Source organism: Trachypithecus francoisi, unplaced genomic scaffold (assembly GCF_009764315.1).
Source record: "Trachypithecus francoisi isolate TF-2019V2 unplaced genomic scaffold, Tfra_2.0 Lachesis_group17, whole genome shotgun sequence".
Lineage (NCBI taxonomy): Eukaryota > Metazoa > Chordata > Mammalia > Primates > Cercopithecidae > Trachypithecus > Trachypithecus francoisi.
Window position 1 is genome coordinate 81,693,899 of NW_022681462.1, and position 19,474 is coordinate 81,713,372.

The window sequence follows — 19,474 nt, forward strand, 5'->3', positions numbered from 1 at the left end:
TACAAACCTTGATTGTGTGTGTGTGAGAGAGACAGAGAGATTGAGAGAGAAAGAGACACACACAGAGAGAGATTTGTGATTTCTGGCATATTTCTTTAACACCTATATAATTATTTACTTAATATTTTTGCTTAGGTTCCTATTTATTTTAATTAAACAGATATGTTTATAAAGGAAATTTTAGATCACAGTAATAAATGGTAAAAGTGCCTCATTTTCAATATGGAAGATACCTTTATACAAACAAATATAATGAAATCAGTATTATTAAATTCTTGCTGGACCCGTGGCCATCTGGGCCTGTGCAACTGGCCCTGACTTCTTAGCCTGGTTCACTCCTCCCTGTCACTCAGGTCTCTGCTCTGGTGCTTCCATGACCACCAGCCCCTCCATTGTCACACCCTCTCTCCCACTTTCCCTGCTTTCCTTCTTCCATAGTACGTATGGCTGTCTAAAGGATGTGGGTGCACATATGCACGTCTGGATCCATGAGGGCAGGACATCATCTGTCTCATTCACCTCTGTCTCCACTGCCTCACTCAATGAATAGTGGTTGAGCCAATAGCTTAAAGCTCTGGGCTCCAGGGCAGCTCTCTCTTTTGTTTTTGTTTTCTTTTTACCAAGTGTCAGCCAGGTGTGAAAGTCACAAGCAGCCAGTGGCAAGCTGCCACTTGCGCCTCGATGTGATGAGGAGCACTGAGGCTGGAGAAGGAAGTGGCTTTCTGGGGTGTGATCCTGCAGATCACCTGACTTCCCCGAGTTTCCTGCCCGGTGCTTTGGGAATCCGCAGACCTGCAGCATGCCCACTTACCAGCTGACTGACTCAAGAGTATCACTTCACCTCACCGGCCTCCACCTTCCCTAGAGCAAAGAAGCAAGGATACCTTACTACCTTCACTGAGCTGCTTGAGCCTGAAGGCAGACAGTTTACATGGACACACCTGGCAAATAGAAGCTGCTTAGTCAACGGTGGTAGAAGCTCAAAGCGGTTAGCAGAAGATGGAGTTTAACCACTGGCTTAGCCTGCAAAAGTCCTACCCTTCCTTCCAGGCCTGACTCTTTTTTTTTTTTTTTTTTTTTTTGAGATGGAATTTCACTCTTGTTGCCCAGACTGGAGTGCAATGGCGTGATCTTGGCTCACTGCAACATCCACCTCCTGGGTTCAAGCAATTCTCCTGTCTCAGCCTTCTGAGTAGCTGGGATTACAGGTACATGCCATCATGCCCAGCTAATTTTTGTATTTTTAGTAGAGATGGGGCTTCATCATATTGATTAATCTGGTCTCAAACTCTTGACTTCAGGTGATCCGCCTGCCTTGGCCTCCAAAAGTGCTGGGATTACAAATGTGAGCCACTGTGCCCAGACCAGGCCCAACTTTTAAAAGTAGTAACATAATTTACCCTTGTTTTTGTTCGTTTTGAGACAGGGTCTTGCTCTGTCACCCAGGCTGGAGTACAGAAGCACGATCTTGGCTCACTGCAACCTCCGCCTCCTGGGTTCAAGCGATTCTCATACCTCAGCCTCCCGAGTAGCTGGGACTGCAGACACACGCCACCACACCTGACTCAATTTTGTATTCTTAGTAGACACGAGATTTCGCCGTGTTAACCAGGCCGGTAATTTACCCTTTATTGAGAACTCAATACATAGCAGGTATCTTGCTATAATAAGAGCTTCACATACACCCATAATTTTATTTTATGACTGCAATACTTATAAAGTAGGGATTTATCATTCCCCTTTTACAGATGAGGAAACTGAGGCTTATAGTATTTCATGACTTGCTTGAGGTGATGCAGTAAGAAGTGATGCCGCCAGGTCTTTCAGATTTCAGAGCCCGTGTTCTTAACCACTGCATGATAACAGTGACTTAAATGCCACCACCTATATGAAAGCTTGGTGCCCAGCAAGACTTTCCTCTTCTAAACACTCGTAACTCTGTACTCTTCTCTGTCTGTGACACCTGCCTCCGTCTGCTTTAGTGTGTGTATGTGTGTGTGTGTGCGCGTGTGGTGAGCATACATTCTTTTTTCTTGCTCCCTTAAAAGAGCGTGAAGAGCATATGTTCCTTGAGGGTGGAAGTCATCTTCAGTCCTCTCTCCCCCAGGGTCAAGCCAAGTCCCTGGCACACCGTGGATATCCTACTTGTGTCTGGTGAGCAGATCAAGGAATGGGGGTCCTGGGTTTCCTTCTGCCAGGCTCTATCCCCATGGAGCACAGTCAAAGAAAAAGCAGGCAGTTGCACTTCAGAGATATAAATAAGCTTCATCAGAGGACCACTGGGATGTTTATTCAGGAGAGCATAGGGAAGATGTGTCCTAGAACAAGGAGACCAGCCCTTCATGACAAAGGTGGGTGTGCAGACCCTCCTGGAGGCAGGGGAGGGAGAGATGGCTTCTGGAAGGCTCTCCTGGCCTGTGATGTTGATGGCTGTGTTGGACATTATCTCTGTCTGCCCATCCTGCTCTGCCCTGCTCTCTGCCCTGTGGGAGATCAGAGAAAGAGGAGAGAGTGGGGTTGGGGTGTTGCTCCCAGGTGGGTGGTGCCGGGGCGAGTAGCAGCTCTTTGTTGGGCTCGGGAGTCTGTGTTATCCGTGTGATTTCCCTACACCCTGAACACACCTTCATGGAGAGTCCTTTTGTTAGACCCTTTTCACATGATCCTGATTTGATGGTGCCCTTTGTTCCTGCAGAGACCTGACGGATGGGGTAGAATGCCCTTTTCTATACTTTTTGGGCCACTTCCTGTGGCTGGATCTATGCTGATTTATTTCTGTATCCCCATGCCTGGCACAGTCCTGGGGTTGTGGTTCCTTGATTATTTTTCATTTTGATTTATTAGAGACAAGGTCTTGCTCTGTCACCCAGGCTGAAGTGCAGTGGTATAATCATCGCTTACTGCAGCCATGAACTCCTGGGCTCAAACAATCCTCCTGCCTCAGCCTCCTGAGTAGCTGGGACTACAGGTTTGCTGGTGTACACTTCTGCACCTGGCAGGTTGTAGGTTTTTTCCTTTTTTTTTTTTTTGAGATAGAGTCCCAGGCTGGAGTGCAGTGGTGTGATCTCGGTTCTCTGCAACCTCTACCTCCCAGGTTCAAGCGATTCTCCCACCGTAGCCTCTGGAGTGGCTGCGACTACAGATGCATGCCACCACACCAGCTAATTTTTGTATTTTTTGGTAGAGACGGGGTTTCTGCATATTGGCCAGGCTGGTAGCAAACGCCTCACCTCAAGTGATCCACCAGCCTTGGCCTCCCAACGTGTTGGGATTAGAGGCGTGAGCCACCATGCCCAGTTAGGTTGTGGTTCAAATAGCTAGCATTTATTGAGCACTTACTATGTGTCAGGCATTGTGCCCTGTATTAGTCAATCCTCACAACAATCCCATGACTATCATCCCAGCTCACAGATGAGGAAACGAAGACACACAGATATTGAAGAGCTTGTCCCAGGTCACAGTGGGGCGGATCTGGGTTTGGAGCCCCGGCAGTGTGACTCCTGAGCTGACAGTGTGACTCTCAGCCCTGTCTTTGGGCTGCCTTTCTGCTTGTTGTATGGGGACTGATGTCTCTTAGCTTTGGGATTGAAAATAATTTGCTTATTTGCTAACTCAGCAACTCAGGTGGAATGGGAATGAAAAGAATGTGTTTCTTTGACAACTCAGTGACTCAGGTGGAATGGGCAGAAGGTGGAATGTAGGTCACCACGGCAACTGGATCAACGAGGTGCCCCAGCTGGTGAGTCCTTGGGGCTGAGGTTCTACTGCTGGCAGAGAAAAAGGTGTGGTTGGCATGGGGCAATGCTTAAGGTACCAGATGCACTGGGAGGACCTGGAAGAGTACCAGGTGTGTAGATCGGGCTGGGGATTCTGGGCAGAGGTGGGAGCTTTCTCAAGCAGGTGGAATGAATGGGAAATTCCTTCCTGAAGCTCTAGCAGGGTTGTCCAACCTTTTGGTTTCCCCGGGCCACATTGGAAGAAGAAGAATTGTCTTGGGCCATACATAAAACACACTAACACTAATGCTTGCTGATAAGCTAAAAAAAAATCACGAAAAATTCTGATAGTGTTTTAAGAAAGTTTACAAATATGTGTTGGGCCCCCATTCAAAGCTGTCCTGGGCTGCATGTGGCCTGCAGGCCGAGGATTGGACAAGCTTGCTCTAGATTTTACCAGGCGGGATAGTGGTGGTCCCTGTCTTTGCTAAATCTGCACCCATGTGGCCCAGATGAGTTCTCTGAGGTCGCCTTCCTCCATCTGTCTCCTGCTCCAGAGCCCAGAGTTTCACTCTTGTGTCTGATCTCCTCTCCACATCTGTGCCAATGCCCTCCTTCCCAGGGCTGTAAGAGACTTGGGGGTAAGAAAGAGCACCATTTTCTCTCCAGCTGCCACCTCAGGCATCCGCCTCAGCCTGGGGTTCCCTAGCTGTGCAGAAAAAGAATGGGCGTTTCCTCCCCAGCCTCTGAATTGCGCCACTCTCCAGGGGCCACAGCAGGGATGAATGGAGTGGACACATCACTTCTTTGTGATTTATTGCAGGCCCTGACCTTCCTGACCAGAAATGAAATTCTGTGGTGAGTAGAGGCCCCTCCCCTCTTTCCTTCTCCCAGCTCCTCCCTCTGAACTGGATTCTTGCCCTAATACAGCCTCACTCTGGTCCCTGAGTGTGGTCCCTGCTCAGAGCCACACAGTCCTGGAGATGGGGCTGGGACAGGGCCGGCAGGGATGGGAGGGCCATGATCCACAGAGCCCCACTGGAGCTGAATGAGACATCAGGCTTTAGGCTGCTAAACCCTTTACTGGGATCCAAGGTGAGTTTTCTTCAGAGGATCATGGAGCTGGACAGAACCTCTTTGGAATAAGGAGGGAAACAAGGAAATGACTGGGGGCAGTTAGGTCTGAAGTCCATTTTGGCTGTTCACTGGCTGGGTAAACTTGGATGCATGACTGAAGCCCAGCCTTCCTTCCCTTCCCTCCCCTTCCTGCTTTCCCTCCCTCCCTCTCTCCCTCCCTCCCTGCCCTCTCTCCAGTGCCTGCCCCTGGAGGCCCTGAAGGTGGGATGGTGAGCAGCCCTGCTCCCTGTTATCATGCAGACCCCTGTCCAATGGGGAAGAACCTTCATTCAACGTGGAGGTGGCCAAATACCCTTCCCGTGGGGCTGTAGGGAGAGTGAACAGTGTGAGAGGGCTGTGTGTGTGTGTGTTTGGGCCAAGCCAGGTGCCCAACAAAACCTGTTAGATGAATAAAGGAGCTCACCAAGACACTTTCAGGGGAAGGTGGGGGAAGGTTCCCTCTCACCATCTCCGCTTGGACTAACCCTCCCCCGTCACCACATGGAAGCCACATTTCCCACTCAGGGTCTGGGGGTGGCAGGTAACGACTTTGTCACAAGCGCAAGACTCTCCAGGCACAAACAAGGATGGGGGATGGCCAGGGCACGGGGAGCTACAGAAACCAAGGGCTGTCACCCGGCGACGTTATTTCCCTTTTGAAAATATTATTCACTCACTTTTTTAAATATTAAAAAAATGACATAACTCCAAATGACCCATACCCTACTACCCATATAACCTCTATTGAAATTTTCTGAAAAGTAACACATGAATAAAAATAAAATGAAATCTAAAAAAAAAAATCTGCGAGCACGGCTAGAAAATTCAAATAATGGTTCTCACTCATAAGTGGGAGTTGAACAATGAGAATACATGGACACAGGAAGGGGAACATCACGCACTGGGGCATGTCGGGGGGTGGGGATCTCGGGGAGGGATAGCATAAGGAGAAATACCTAATGTAGGTGACAGGTTGATGGGTGCAGCAAACCACCATGGCACGTGTATACCTATGTAACAAACCTGCACGTTCTGCACATGTATCCCAGAACTTAAAGTATAATTTTAAAAAAAAAAGAAAAGAAAATTCAGATAGTGTAAAAGTTCTAAGAGAAAAATAAACGTCTACATTCTCTCCTCCCTATCCTTTTCCCTCAAGGCCACCTCTGCTCACTGTTGGCTTTTCTTACTATCTAGCCTTCTGGAAGAATTTTCCATACATAGGCCGACACATTTATCCTCCTTTTACCCCATTCACACTGTTGCATTTATTTCATTCATACTGTTCTGTATCTTTTTTTTTTTTTAAGCTTCTGGTTTTTTTTTTTTTTTGAGACAGAGTCTTGCTCTGTCTGCACCTCCCTGGTTTAAGTAATTTTCTTGCCTCAGTTTCCTGTGTAGCTGAGACTACAGGTGTCTGCCATCACGCTCGGCCAATTTTTGTTATTTCTGTAGAGATGAGGTTTCTCCTTGTTGGCCAGGCTGGTCTCGAACTCCTGACCTCCAGTGATCCTCCCACCTCAGCCTCCCAAAGTGCTGGGATTACAGGGGTGAACAACTGCACCCCACCTACATTTTAGAACTTCGATAGGTATGACAATGTTGTCCTTCAAAGGAGTTGCACCAGTTTATACTCTCAGCAATGGCCATACCTGTCCCTCTTTCCACCCCAGGGGCTTCAAATGGCATTCATGGATCCACCCCTGGGGCTCCTCCTATATGCCAGGAGGGATGTGGGTGGCAGATGAGAGGAGTGAGAGGAGGATGGGAGGGGTTCAGGCTCTTTCTTGAACATCGATCCTCCATTTTCATTTGTTCTGCATTGGCCTTCAGAGAAAGATTTCCTTGGAAGCGAGCCATGCTCAGGGACGCCTCCCTTCTGAAACTCTCACCCAGGCCCTGAGATGACCTCCTCCCAGATCCTGTTTCCAGTCTGTTTCCATCCCCATGGAAGGTACATTTCCCCTGAGAAGAGCACAGTTTGGCTCTGTGTTTTGCTGGGGAAGGGGGTCCCGGTGAGTGCTGCCAGGGAAGGCTCCAGTTCACAGTTCACGGTTCATGGTTCAGTGCAAACTTCTCCAACAAGCAGTTCTCAAAGCTCTTTCTGGCCTGCCCCTTCTCTTGACAGCACCACTCCTGAGCATGAGGGGCCTGTGCCTGCCCCCGGGGTAGCTCCTGCTCAGGAGGCTCCCACTCTTGAAGGCCAGTGTGGGTCAGCGCTGGGGATGGTAAGGTTGGGGATACCACTGCATAAGGAAGTCAGAGTGGACGGCAAAGTGTCCAACTCCTGTTACTTGGACACCTTCAAGTAAGACAGAGTGAGAAGCACTGGTGAGGCCAGGGGCAGCAGCGCAGAAATGCTCAAATGGGAAGGTGATACCAGTGAGGGCTCTCTGCTGCTTTAAACCAAGGGGAGTCTCCATACTCAGGAGACCACAACCTGGGGAGCAGCTGAGAACGTGGAATAGCTGTCAAGAGCTTTGAAGAATGGAAGACCAGTGAAGGCAGGAGATGCTGAAATGTCCCAGTTAAAAAATGAGAAGTACACCTTGACCCAGCCATTCCACTTGCATGAAGAGGACACAGGTGAAGTAATGCTGATTCATCCATCCGGGGAAGACTGCCCTTGGAGAGGAGGGGAAGAGCTTTCCATTTGATATAGAGCCATCTCCAAGGGATATTATTAAGTTAAGAAAGCAAAGTTCAGGGGGCTTCCAGTTATATGGAGAATAGAGCATTTTCTTTGACCTCTGTTTCGTCTACTAAAAGGAGAGTAAAGGAATTAAAAAAAAAAGAAGAAGAAGAAAGAAACCCATAAGGACAAAGAGAACACAAGCAATGACAGCAAACGAGAGAGGTCAACAAAAATTTTAAAAGTGCAAAGCAGATAGACCCATGACACAGACTTAGCTGAACAGAAAGCTGAAAGAATTTGCCTGCAGGGGTTGGATGATGGAATCGAGAACCCAGAAAGGCTCAGGAACCTCCGAATGCCAGGATGCAGGATCAGGTGAAAACAGAAAGGCGGACTGAAAGTCTTATGTGATTCCTTCTCTCTCTCTCTCTGCAATCCACTTGGCACCCCTGCCCTGCCCCAGCAGAAGACAGGAGCTAACAATCTGGGGAGAGTTGGAGCCAGACAGGCCCCTGACTCAGGGCCACCAGCATGATGAAGAGCAGGGTGAGCTTCTGGTCAGCATCTTAGAGCCTCCCTGTAAGTATAAATCGAAAGCTAAGGGACACCAGGTATTTGAGGAAAAAATAAAACACAGCCTACATACACTAAGTCATGTCATCATGACATTTCAGACTGCCTGAGATGATGAGAAGATCCTGAGTGCTTCCATAGAGAGCAAAACAGACTACAGAGAATCAGGAATCAGAGTAGCTTTGGACTTACGTTGGAAGACAGTGGCTAAACACATTCAAAATTCTAACGAAAAAATTTCAATCTAGAGATAAGTTCTAGCTAAGCCATTAATCAAGAGTGAGGGCAGAATAACAATACTTTCTGACATGCAAATTTAAAAAATCATTTCTTATGGACCTTTTCTTAGGAAGCTTTTGGGAGATGTACTTCATTAAAACTAGTGAGTAAACCAAGAAAAAAGAAGACCCAGGATCAGGGAAACAAAGGCTTTCAACCTAGAGGCAAAACGAATTACAAGGAAGATAGTGAAGGGAAGCTGAAGGATGACAGCAGGACAGTCGGCTTGTAAGGCAATCAGTTCAGATTAGAATTAAGGAGTCAGGGGTTCCAGGAGTGGTGTCTCTAAGAAGATAAAATGAATCTATCTAGATACCATATTGAGAGGTACTTAGTTCTGCAGAAAGTTTGGAGATGAAATAAAGATAGTCACGCAAAAAACAAAGCAAAAAACAAAAGTGATTATTAACTCTGGGAAAAACAAAAAGCCTTTCAAGAAAGAAGATGTAATCATGTTGCACTAGGGAACTCAGCTTGAGCAATGTTTGAATAATGCCTATATAATATATAACATTATTATAAACACTGAATATTCATTCAGGAAAATTGTTTTATATTGGGAGGTTGGGGAAAGGAAAAGAAGTATATATAGAGAAATCCTCTTTTTTTCTAGTAAGAGGTCACAAGATAATATCTATAGTGAAAACAACAGCAAAAGGCAGTATTAGCACAGCATTTAGAAGTACCATATAAATGTTAAGCAAAAACCAAGTGAAACAGCAAAATGCTTGGAAACTGCTGCCTCTGGAGAGCAGGGTTAGAGAGGTGGTGTGGGATACGGAGCAATAGTAACTTTGATTGTAAGCCTCACAGCACTATTTGCATTTTTAATCTATTTAACTGTATTACTTTGGCAAACAAGACCAGCACATCCAGGCTGCTACTGCTCTTGTGAAATAAAGGGCTGTTCATACATGCACACACACAGGAGAATATCCCTGGAAGCAGACACACAGACTGATAATAGCTTATCTTCTTGGAGGGCCCTGGGGAGTGGAATACATTAGGGTTGGTGTGGGTGTGCTGTCTGTAAAGTGAGGGGACAGCTGTGATATGGATGCCCAGCTGCTCTGGCTCAGGGAGCAGGAGGCAAGTGATACTCAGGGAGAAAGTGGCCATCCTGGGCTGCCAAGGCCAAGTTGAGCCAGATGAAGCCCTGGTCACTTTTGAATGATTTTCCACTGTGGCCTCTGACAGTATCTTGTGATTTTCCTATGAATATCATAGAGAAATGTGGTCCATGGCAGTACAGTTGGATGGACTTAGCCAGTTAAAAAAGTATTCAAGAGACCAATGAGTAGAAGTAACCTTTGCAGGGAGGCTGGCTTTGTCCAACACTTTCCCACCTTCTTATCTGTGACTTGCATAAGGACACAAAGGCCTAGTCACCAGATCTGTAGATGGCACCTCCTGGGGGTTGGTGGGGGGAGACCTCATGTGCTAGACTTGTCTTGGAGCCAGCCCCTTCCCGTTCCAGGGCTGCTTTGGTTTGGCCCTCCAAGAAGAGGTCTGTTCATCCTAAGTTTCCAGCCTATGAGACTTTCCTTTCACATGTTTTTGATCTCAGCAAAAGCAAGGTCCCTTTCCACCTTAGCATTGGGGCAGCACTCTCTGATTCTGGTTAAATTGGTTGTCCCAGAAGAAGCCTTTTCCTGAGATGCCTATTCTGGGCCCAGGCCCTTCTGGCAGTGACTGCAGACCCTGCAGACCCAAAGAGGGCCCATGTGGCTTCCTGGGCAAGGCACAGCCTGACTCCAGCCCAGACCTCTATGTCTCAGGAGCAGGTCAGCCTGGCCCAGCCTGAGCTCTTTGGACTACTCTGCGTCGCCTGGGATGGTTCCTGACACTCTCTTGGGTGGGGTGGGGTCTGGTTTAGGAGCCTGAAGCTTTGCTCCCAACCTCTGCCCAGGCTGACCCAGCCACAGGGCCTCTCTTTCTTCCTAGCACCTCTGGAGGCTCCAACACTTTGTAGACTCCATGGCCCTGTCCTGGCCATTAACAGGCACCTCAAGGCCAGCAGGTGGAGTGGTTACAGGTTTATTTCCTGGAAGCCAAAGACCTGGGTTCGAGGCTCAGCTCTTCCACTTAGTAGCTGTGCAAACACGGGGGAGTTTCTTACCCTCACTGAGCGTCAGTTTCCATCCTTATAAAATAGTTGAGGGAAACAGAACCTAATCTCACAAGGTTGTTATTAGGACAACTAGAAGATCAAATCTGTCATTGTGAGAGCAATACCTGGCACATGGGTAAGCACAGATTATGTGGCTGCTGTTATTATCATGGTATTATTATCCCTACTTTTTGCAAATGAGGAAATCAGCTCAAAGAAATGAAGTAATTTCCTCAAGCCCACACAGATTGCAAGTAGTATATCAGGGAACTAAAAGCCATATTTTCAGGCTAAAGAAGGAACATTTGTAAAATATCTACTATCTGCAGGCAGTACCATAGAGCAAAGGATTATTGACCCCATGGGGTGGGGGTGAAGCCAGAAAGCTGAGTCCAGGCTGGGGCTTGAGGAGTGGGAATGTTCTTGATCTTGCTGGGACAGTAGAAATACTGAGAAGCTTGTAGAACCTGTAGGTGCCTAGGGCTGTATCCTGGCCTTGAATAAGAACCTCAAGGAGTGGGGAGGGCAGATCCTTTTACAAACTCCCTACCTGATTCTTACGTGGGACCCCGCTGAGAACTACTAAGCTAGAGGGTCTCAGAGGCAAGGGGGTAAATGGGATGCCAGAGAGAGGCATGAAAACCTACAGTCATAGCGTCCCTAAACTGGAGGGAGCCGGGGGATGCTGTGACTCTCATTTCACAGAAGGGAAACAGAGGCCCGAGAGGGGACTTGGCGAGTCCAAGGGCCCACTGAGAGTCAGCGGCGGAGTGACCTCCACCCCGTCTTAGGGCCGGCCCCTGAGCCTGCAGACAGCCCCTCCTGCCTCTCCGGGCTATGTGGAAGGGAGCCATGGCCCAGGCTGCTGGATTGCTGGCAGGCTGAACGTGTGAGTTTTTCAAATGGCTTTGACTTTTGAGTCCATTAGTGATTAATTCAGGGTTCCATTTAGAGCCAGCTGATCCATATTTGGAGGAGGAGAACATTTTGTGGCAGCTGAGATGCAGCCACAATTCATCTATGGGCAGCCCGCCCACTCTGCAGCCTGGGAAGGCACCAACTCCAGGCAGGCACCCCACCAGCACCCTCCCCCAGAGGACTCTACAGGGGGGCGACTCGAGTCTCTCACCTGGAAGAAGGGTGGGCAGCACAGCCCGAAGAACTTGGTTTAGGGTTCAGTCCTCCACTCTATCTCTTCCCAGCTGTATAACCTTAGGTACAACCCTTCAACTCTCTGAGCCTCAGTTTACCCATCTACAGAAATGATGTCCCCTCCACTTCTCCCGCAGGGAGTTGTTGGGAAAATTCAGTGAGATGATGTGTGTGAGTGCACCCAGCACAGAGGCTTTGTCATGACAGGAGGGTGGCGAGGGCCGGGGAGTTTCTTCTCTGTCCCTCGGCAGCCCCTGGTGCCTCCTGGGGAAAGAGCTTTGGTGTTTGTATCTCTGGCTTTAACATTTACCACTGTGTGACCTTAGGCAGATTATTTTACCTACTTGACTTTCAGCTTCCTCATCTGTAAAAGAAACAATGAGCCCTTCCTTGCAAGATTGGCATGAAACATGAAGAATGTCCGTGAGAGTTGGCTGCCCAGAGCGGGCACTCCCAGTGGTGCTCATGGTGGGGGCAGGAGCCCGAGTACACTTGCGCATTGCCTTAGGGATTTAAAAAAATAACAAAACATTGTTTTTTGTTGAAAATTGGTCTTATTGAAAGTTGGTCTGCTCTCTATCACCTCAAGCCAGCAATTCTAACAATGACAGTGACAAAATGCTCCTTTTGACTGGGGCCGGCCACTCCCACTGCCCTTGACCCTTTTTTTTTTTTTTTTTTGAGATGGAGTCTTACATTGTCGCCCAGGATGGAGTGCAGAGGCACAATCTCAGCTCACTGGAACCTCCACCTCCCGAATTCAAGTGATTCTCTTGCCTCAGTCTCCGGAGTAGCTAGGATTACAGGTGCATGCCACCATGGCCGGCTAATTTTTTATATTTTTGGTAGATGGAGTTTCACCATGTTGGCCAGGCTGCTCTTGAACTCCTGACCTCAAGTGATCCGCCTGCCTCAGCCTCCCAAAATGCTGGGATTACAGGCGTGAGCCACTGCACCTGGCTGGACCCTCGCCCCTTGTAGGCCACTGGACACTTCAGCAGTGATGGCTTTTCTTCCTCCTGGTTGACCTGTGGTGCCCAGCACCCACCTCAGTACCTTCCTGGAGAATCTCTCCCCCAACCCATTCCACACCCTGCTTTCTGCTCCCTCCCAAACATGGGCAGTCCCTAGACCCTAGTGACAGCTCAGGCCCCTTACGTGGTCAAGGCAGCAGTCATGGTGCTCTCCATGAACACCACACGCCACTTCAGCTCCCATCCGTCACACCTTAGCCCAGGTCTGCACAATGCCACTGGAAGGAGCTTGGCTCCCCATCGGACAGAGTCAAGATATGAACCTGGGCCTGCGTGCTCGGAGAGATCTGGCGGTTTGCCTCGGGTCTCATAGCTAGAGGTAGAGAAATAGGATCCAGATAGATCTGTGAGCATCCCAGCGGGAAACAGGTGGCACACTCAGCGGGGTCTGTGAAGGTGCTTTGCAGTGAAGGAACTGTTCAGAAGGAGGCCCAGGGAACCACCCAGGGACCAGCCCTGACCGCCTCAGGCCTGAGGTGCCAGCTGAGAGCTAGAGCTGCGGAAGCTGGCTGCTAGCCCGAGACAGTGGGAACACAGACACTGCAGAGTCGTGTGGGGCTGGGGGGAGAGGAGGGTAAATTCCCCACCCCTCCCTCATATCTCCAGTCCTCCTGGAGCTTCCCTTAAGCCGAAGGGCAAGGGAGGTAGGAACGCTGTCAGTAGAGATCAGCCTCCCAGGGCACAGAGTGCAGTGGGCACACAGAATCTCAGCATAGTTTCTGTCCACTCTCCGGGTGCTGGGATCTGAAGGATATTTTTCTAGTCAGTGAGATGAGAAACAGTATGTGGCTGGCAGGGTGGGAAGCCTCACCTACCATCATCGTCAGAGCCCTGGGAGAGCCTCCTGCCTCCTGCTCTACCTCTGAGTCATCGTCAGAGCCCTGGGAGAGCCTCCTGCCTCCTGCTCCACCTCTGAGTCTCCACTCATAAAATCACTCTCCAAATTCTTCACCTAGCTTTGATTGTTTTTTGAGACAGAATCTCGCTCTGTACCCCAGGCTGGAGTGCAGTAGTGGGATCACAACTGGCTGCAGCCTCAAACCTCCTGGGATCCAGTGATCCTCCCACTTCAGCCTCCCGAATATCTAGACCATAGGTGTGCACCAGTATGCCTGGCTAATTTTCACTTTTTTTTTGTATAGATGGGGTCTCCCTATATTGCCCAGGGTGGTCTCAAACTCTTGGGCTCAAGCGATTCTCCCACCTCGGTCTCCTGAAGGGCTGGGATTTCTGGTGTGAGCCACTGCACCCGGTCTTCACTTAGTTACATGTCCCTAAATTCCACCAATCAGAGCCTCATTTGAGTCAACAAACCACATGCCCTGCTGCGTACAGACTCCTTTCATGGGATTGCTGGCCTCTTAGCACTCCGAGGAGAGTAGAGGTTTGATGGCAGACAGGAGAGGAACAGGAAAGGACTAAACGAGGGAGGGGTAATTTTGGAGCATGGAGGGAACCATGAAGAAAGGGGAGAGCAGGTCTGGGTCAGGGTGGTGGGCTCCCACTGTAACAGTCTAGGTGTGGGTTGTTCACAGCCCACGGGCACAGGGGCACCTGGAGCATAGGAGAGAAACACAGAGGGGGGCAGGCTGGGTATCCCCTCCGAGGCCCCGGGTAACACAGATACCCTCACCTACCAGACACTGCGCTGATGTTTCATACATCTCCCCTCATTTAATCCTCAGGAGTGTGTGGGGGAAGATTTATTACCCCCACTGCAAAGAGGAGGAGACTGAGGCTCAGGTGGATTCAGAACCTTGCTTGACGCCTCAGAACTATTAAGTGGCAGAGTCAGGATTTCAACGTAAATCTGTCTGGCTCTAGAGACAGTGTTTTTAACCAGCCTGTGGTGACCCCACCACCCACCATCTACCATTTACACACAAACACATAAACCCTTCAGCCTCCTTCATACTGAATCCCCACCCCACCGCCACAGACCTCCAAGAGAGGTATCATTCTCGTCCCTTATCCAGATGATGAAACTAAAGTTCAGAAATGTCAAGTGAGTTGCCCGAGGTCACACAGCCCTGCCACAGTAGTTCAGGTTCTGGGATCCAGGCCTCTTGGGCCCCAGGGCACCACTGTCTCACCTCCACAGGCTGCCTTGGTTGCTGGACCTGTAGGCCTAAGAGCCTGCTGGTGGACAGGGACCCAGGTTCAGGGCTCAACCTCTCTCAGCCTCAGGCAGAGCTCCCTCCCACCCCCTTACTCTCAGGGATCACATGGCCATTTCACCTTCTGCCTGTATCTTATAACCAAAATCCTCTTGACTGGCATGGGATCCTATAGACAGAGACATTGCCGACAGGGATGATTAGGAAGACCACTCAGTCCACGATGTCCTAGGACCAACCTTGCTGTCAAGTGGCCTAGCAAGGCTGGTGGTTTGCTGACTGCAGGCAGCTGGGTTCTAATCCTGGCTCACTCAGGCCCACAAAGTGACCTCTTTTCTCGGGTTGAGGATGGAAATTGGCAGATGGCCAGAGGTGTGGACCCTGGCTTCCCCAAGGTCCTGCTGGCTTCCCCATCTGTAACCGAGGGACTGGACATAAGCCCCTTCAGTTCTGACATCCTATGACAAACCCTCGTAGAGTGTGCTGCTGGCTATAGGGCATATTCGCCTAACTTTCCTCTCACCTGGTTCATCTTTGCATCCCGCATGGTGTGCCCGGCACACTGGAGGGTCCAGGGATGTTTCTAGAAGACATATTTATTACTGCACTTTATTATTATTGATTACTGCCTTTTCTGCAGTCGACCCCGAGTCTCTTTCCTCAAAGAGACACCCCCACCCCTTGCAGCAGAAGACAGTCTTGCTGGTCTCCTTCTGCCGGTCACATGGCCCTCATGCGTCTCTTCTCAGCATCCATGACACCTTCCTGAAGCTCTGCCCTCCTGGGAAGTACTACAAGGAGGCGACGCTCACCATGGACCAGGTCAGCTCCCTGCCGGCTCTGCGGGTGAGTCCAGGATGGTGGGTGGGGCGAGGGCAGCATCAGTGGGACTGGCTGATGGGCTCATGGGTGCTGGAATGGGTGGGGTGGGGTGGGCACTCCATGCTGTGGGATGGTCATCTCACTCCAAGGGACTCCTGATCCTCCAGGCAGAGGAGCACAATGACATGGCTCCCAGACACTTCCTGCATGCATCTGGCCTCCCTCCATCCTCGCCTCGGTCCTAGAGCAGGACCATATGATAACTGTCACTACTTCTCAGGTGGGGCCGGGGCAGAGGGAGCATGAGATCTGCTCCAGGCCTCACCGTGGGAGGTGGCGGCCCCAGCTGGAGGTGCTCACTGACCCTGCTGATGAGCCTCCGAGGCCAGCCTGTGGGTCTTTGGGTGGGCTCCAGCTTGCAGTCCACCCCACGCTGTCTGCTCATTCCTTACTTAATCCTCACCCCAGCGACCCTACACCAGCCAGTTTCCTCTGCTGTCTGTTGTGCCCCAAACAAGGGCAAGTGGTCCTAGGCCAGGATCCCCTGCAGGACCGTCAGTCCTTGAGGAAGCCAGGGTGCAACCCCAGCCATCGGCCCAGTCCCTCAGCCCTTCTCTTCTCCTCAGGCTGCCTCAGTGGACTTGGGCTTTTCTGGAGGAACTGAGAATTTTCTCAGGTTCTTCTCTGAGAAACCAGGAGGAGCAGGACTTGGGGCCCAGAGACTGTCCTCCCAAACTGCCTTCTTCCAGCTCCAGGAGTGGCTGCAGGAAAGAAGGGTGTTTGCATTTCTGCTCTTGCAATCCTCTCTCTCCTCATCTCACCCTCAATTTAGCCAATGCTCCCGGACTGGAGGTTCCTGTTACACAGAGGGCTAGTTGAATGCTCATTCCCCTCAGCTTCCACAACTTTTCCTGGGCTGAATCTCACCTTCCAAGTACCCAGAACACACTCCCACCCCGCCCAAACACACACCCTTGCTATGGGTGGGTCCTTGGCAAACCTTCCCTGGTCTTGGTTTCCTCACCTGTAAAATGGGTAGAGCAGTAGGGAGAAGCTGGGAATGACCATGTGCACTCTAAGACTCTGACTTCACAGGCAGTGCTAGCCTGAGCTGTCCCGGCTCCCCCAACCTCCCAATCCTTTAGGGACAATTATCTGAGCCTTTATCCCTGTGATGAAGAGGCCCTGCCCTTCCCCCAGGGCAGCCTAGAAGAGCCCAGAGGCACACAATAAAGGACTCCAAAATCACTCCTGAGATTTTAATTAAAATTTGTGCATCGCATTGAGAGGCAATGTCATGTTAACAAATCATGGCTACGTCAGGCTTTCCTATTTTTCATTTAGTTCTTGGCAGAATAATGATTTCAGTTTGTCATTGTTCAATGAGAGCCCATCTTCGTTTCTGTCTGGAGCGAACTGGGCTCTGAGAGCTGTGGCCATCACTTGGAAGAGGCCCGGGGACACCAGGGAGGAGGAGGCTGGCTCCTGAGGGAGGAACATGGAGGGGGCACAGACATATCATTCAAGCCACAGCTGCACCGCCCCTCTAAGTGACAGGTCTATCTGTAGGGCAGACAGAGACAGAGGAAAATGCACAAAGATGGGTCTTGAAATAGAGGCAGGAGTGGAGAAGACAAAATAATGAGAAAAGGTGAGGGGTGGGTAGGTGGGTAGGCAGAGCTGGGAGAAGCTGGGATTCTGGAGGGGGAAAGACATAGAATCCTCAGAAAGGTGAGTAAATCGGAGACTGTGGCTGTGACAAAAACAAAATGGGGAGGCTGTCTTCCTGGCACCCCCCACTTCCTGGCCTCACCTGCACACAGTCACACCCCACATGTACAAGTGCATGGACTCCACTACACTTAAACATGCGCCTGGGATTTCTCTCAAACCCAGGCCATCCGCTGAGGGACCTGGGGCCACGGCCAGCCAGAGAGGCAGGGTGGATGAGAAGCTTCTATCCTCCCCTGGGTGGAAGCAGGGTCACCGGACAGTCCCAGACTCTCTGAATGTTAAGACTGGAAAGAAACTTAGAGACCACCCAGTCTACTCACTGTCTGTTTTTTTTTTTTTTTTTTTGAGACCGAGTCTCGCTGTCACCCGGGCTGGAGTGCAGTGGCCGGATCTCAGCTCACTGCAAGCTCCGCCTCCGGGGTTTACGCCACTCTCCTGCCTCAGCCTCCCGAGTAGCTGGGACTACAGGCGTCCACCACCTCGCCAGGCTAGTTTTTTGTATTTTTTAGTAGAAACGGGGTTTCACCGTGTTAGCCAGGGTGGTCTCCATCTCCTGACCTCGTGATCCGCCTGTCTCGGCCTCCCAAAGTGCTGGGATTACAGGCTTGAGCCACCGCGCCTGGCCAAAAGTGTCTAATATTACTAAGGAGTTAGTAATTCCTTTTCATTAGAAGGTAGGGTATGTTTCTTTCTTTCTTTTTTTTTTTTTGAGAGGGAGTCTTGCTCTGTCTCCCAGGCTGGGGTGCAGTGGCTGGATCTCAGCTCACTGCAAGCTCCGCCTCCCGGGTTTACGCCATTCTTCTGCCTCAGCCTTTCCGAGTAGCTGGGACTACAGGCGCCCGCCACCTCGCCCGGCTTGTTTTTTTTTTTTTTTTTTTGTATTTTTTAGTAGAGACGGGGTTTCACCGTGTTAGCCAGGATGGTCTCGATCTTCTGACCTCGTGATCCGCCCGTCTCGGCCTCCCAAAGTGCTGGGATTACAGGCTTGAGCCACCGCGCCCGGCCTTACTCGCTGTCAAATGCTCCTCGCCCTGATTTTATTCGTGAGGAAATTGAGTTCCCAGGAGGGAAACAACTCCCCAGGGGCTACATGATGGAAGAATCTGGACTAGTCCTTGCTTTAGGGGAGTCATTCTGAACTCTGACCCAGGCAGGGCCCCCTATTCTAATCAGGGCTTGGCTGAGCAGTGACCATGTGCCTGGGTCTTCCAGGTGCCACAGAGGGCCCAAGGGCAGCCGAACTGGAAGGGTGGCATAGAGGGTGTTGGTGACCTATGGCCCCAACACATTCTTCTCCAGCAATAGCCTTGTCTCAGCAGGGTCTGGAGTCTCTGTTTGGAGTCCCAAAGGACTAAGATCAGGGGGACTGAGTCTGGGCCTGGCGCTATCACACTCCATGCATGTTACATCCCCCCATCTATAAACCAGTATGAATACCTTGTGCTGGGTAAGGGATCCAGTGGAGGTGAGCCATTGTCTTCTGCACCCTCTTTTATGCTTCCCCTGTTTCTCTCTTCCATGTCATGGGTGAGGAGCCTGTTGGGGTTAGGAGTGGGGTGCAGCAAGGCTTGAGAAGACCTGGCGTGGGGCGGGCGGAGGGGGAAGGCCTGCTCTTCCCAGCAGATAGTCTAGGTGCACAGGCCGGGGCTGGGATGCTCCACCTTTTCTAGACTCTCAGACTCCCCTTTCCCCTCGAGCTTGCTCACTGGAAAACAGCTGGGAAGCAGGGTCTTGGCCACATGACTTTAATTTTACTTTTCTGATTTAATCTTAAATGGTCATGATTTTATTCTATTATACAAATAAGAACCAGCTCATTGTAAAAAAACAAGAGAACACAGAAAAAGAAAAATAAGATAAAAATGATATATTAGTCTAGCTCAAGGGATGACTGCCATGATCATTATGGCTTATTTCCTTCCAGACTTTTTTCTGTGCAGATATATACATGTTGATTGGGATCCCATTGATTTTTTTTGTATATTGCTTTTTTTTTTTTTTTTTTCTACTTGGGTTTCTTTATTACCTTTCCAACTGGTCTCCAACAGCCAGAACCATCTTATGAAGGGAAAACCCCGAGCCACTGCCCCACCTAGAGAACTAGGGATAGGGCACTGGGCCAGGCCTGAAAGAACTAGGTTTGGATTCCCTTGCTAGCCACATGATCTTGGGCAAGTCACATCACAAGA

The 19,474-nt window shown here is 50.1% G+C and overlaps 1 protein-coding gene across 1 annotated transcript in view; it reads left to right on the forward strand.

The window, feature by feature from the left end:
* Nucleotides 1–3,742: 3,742 nt before the first annotated feature.
* Nucleotides 3,743–19,474, forward strand: part of CIB4 (calcium and integrin binding family member 4) — a 60,432-nt gene continuing 44,700 nt past the window's right edge. Inside the window, exons 1-3 of the mRNA XM_033176311.1 lie at nucleotides 3,743–3,844; nucleotides 4,537–4,571; nucleotides 15,479–15,575. Of these exons, the coding sequence (XP_033032202.1) occupies nucleotides 3,791–3,844; nucleotides 4,537–4,571; nucleotides 15,479–15,575 (186 nt within the window). The 5' untranslated portion in view covers nucleotides 3,743–3,790. The remainder of the gene's footprint in view (nucleotides 3,845–4,536; nucleotides 4,572–15,478; nucleotides 15,576–19,474) is intronic.